Genomic DNA, 2,382 nt, shown 5'->3' on the forward strand with positions numbered 1-2,382 from the left:
AGGTAGAAATGTGCCTTTAAATTAGCCAACAGTCAAACTGTAGGCTATTGGTTTGTCGGTTTACAACAGAAAGAGTCTTTTTAATGTCAGAGATGCTGTATTCCAGTGGGTGAAACATACATTTTCTTACTTCTTCTATGGATTTCAGATAATTTCCAGGACCAAATGAAACGAGAACTGGCTTACAGAGAAGAGATGGTCCAACAGCTACAAATGGCAAGAATACACTTTATTCAAATGACAACTTTCTAAACAACTGCTACAAAGAGTTATTCACAATAATGAATACAGTAACATTGCAAGGAGACAGTAGCAACTTTAGAAGAGACAGGTAGTAGGAAAGCTGAGAGGGAGACAGTGTAGAAGAGACAGGTAGTAGGAAAGCTGAGAGGGAGACAGTGTAGAAGAGACAGGTAGTAGGAAAACTGAGAGGGAGACAGTGTAGAGGAGACAGTTGGAAAGCTGAAAGACAGACCACGTAAGAGACACAGGCTTTAGGAAAGCTGAGAGGGAGATTCTAAACCAAACCTCAAAATTACACAGGATGAATTAAACATCTAATTCATTATTAAACAAATAATTTCACTAACCAGACTATCAGAATGGTTAGCGAAATAGGCCTACTAAGAACATAGGTCTTGCAGTCCAGACAAAACAGCCTGCACACAAACTACCCAAGCCGAAGTGGCAAACCCCAGGCACAGCCTCACTGTGCAGCCTACATGAAACAAACTCAACTTCCATCAACAATCATAATCTAAAGGAAAAAGTTTTAAAGAGCATTTTGATTCATCCAAAACCGAGGCGATAACTGTACAGTACTCATGTGTGTTTTTCATGCACACTGTCACTATTAACTAATCTGGGATTCTGGACCAGCCTGGCTGTCTGCCTGGACTGCAGTTTATACAATTTATAATGAGTCTTAATGAGGGCTAATTGAGTGCAGGTGTCTCCCTCCCTGCAATTGGTGCTGGGTGTGGCCAGGCCAAGACAGGACAGACTAGCAGAGGCTGAGCCAGGGACTGTTGTAATGTACAGTTGAACACTTTGCCTGTATGGACTCTTCAAAATGTATCAACGCAAAATGTGAATGTGTTCCATCAAACACAAAGGCAGTTTAACAGTTTAAAGACCAAATGAAGTTTCTAGGTTAACCTGCGATAGAGCACAATGAATGTGCAACACAAAAGGGCTATTCCCTCCCTGTAATATAGAGGCAATTAGGTTGTGATTATTCAGTCTATATCACAACATAATTTTCCCAAATATATGGGCGTGTGTAGTGTACACAGAATGACGTGAGGTGAAACTAAGATTATTACCTGCTGTATGCTGTACTTATTTAAGAATGTATAGCGAAGCCATTTACATTTTGTCTCATGCGGTGGCTGGTTTGCCTTTCATGGGTGAAGAGATATGACTGTGTTGTCATCTGTGTAGTTAGGCTCACATCAATCAATACAACAGCTGGCTGACAGCCTGACAGACAGTGTTTGTCTTTGCTGCCTCCGATACACACACGCATGCAAACGCAAACCGTGCGCGCGTGGACACACACGCACGCACGCGCACACACACACACACACACACGCACACGCAAACACACAGTGGAATGAAATGTTTCATTGTGTGTGTGTGTGTGTGTGTGTGTGTGTGTGTGTGTGTGTGTGTGTGTGTGTGTGTGTGTGTGTGTGTGTGTGTGTGTATGTAGTATGTAGAAAGATAGATAGATAGATAGATAGATAGATAGATCATTAACTCCTCATATAAGGAGTTCCCTGATGTCCCTGATGTTCCCTGATGTCACCCTCAAACATGACATCATAGACTGGCCTGGACTAACGAGACACAGACATGAGGACAAGTCAGTGCAATGGGTAGTCTGACAACACAATGGTTTTGCATTTCCAATGAGTATGTTTTTTCTTTCTGTTTCAGATTCCCTACACAAACATCATCAGAAAAGACAAGATCAGCTCCCATCTTAACAAGTAACAGGTGAATATCTGTCAGTTAATTGATCATATTTACTCATCTGCCATGTTGCTCTTACATCACACATAAGAATAGATTGTTCATTGATCTTTATTATTAGTGGTGTTGTATACACAGCTCACAAGATGTTGACATGGGTTTTGTCATTTGAATTCCCAGGGGATGGCAATTGCCACCAACCCCCAACGTTCACATTTAAAGGGCAAGGACGCTTTGGTGGGGGTTTGGATTGTGTAGTTACCTTGCCATGATGTAACTCCACATGGTGGAAATCCAAAACAGTTGCTCCATTGATTAGACGTTCATTCTAAATATGCTGTTCATTTACTAATATTGTCAAGCAAAACAGCTGTCAAAGTCACTCTTTTTGCCCGTAAATGAACG

General features: G+C 41.4%; 1 protein-coding gene across 1 annotated transcript in view; it reads left to right on the top strand.

Moving 5' to 3' along the window:
* The window catches only part of skor2 (SKI family transcriptional corepressor 2), a gene marked incomplete at both ends in the record, with an annotated part of 9,813 nt that extends 7,815 nt beyond the window's left edge, over nucleotides 1-1,998 (top strand). The window contains 2 exons of the mRNA XM_080419434.1: nucleotides 149-216; nucleotides 1,942-1,998. Coding sequence (XP_080275560.1) covers nucleotides 149-216; nucleotides 1,942-1,998 — 125 coding nt within the window. The remainder of the gene's footprint in view (nucleotides 1-148; nucleotides 217-1,941) is intronic.
* Between the last annotated feature and the right edge of the window lie 384 nt (nucleotides 1,999-2,382).

The sequence above is a fragment of the Gymnoscopelus braueri genome, assembly GCF_963280865.1.
Source record: "Gymnoscopelus braueri genome assembly, chromosome: 22".
NCBI classification, from domain to species: Eukaryota; Metazoa; Chordata; class Actinopteri; order Myctophiformes; family Myctophidae; genus Gymnoscopelus; species Gymnoscopelus braueri.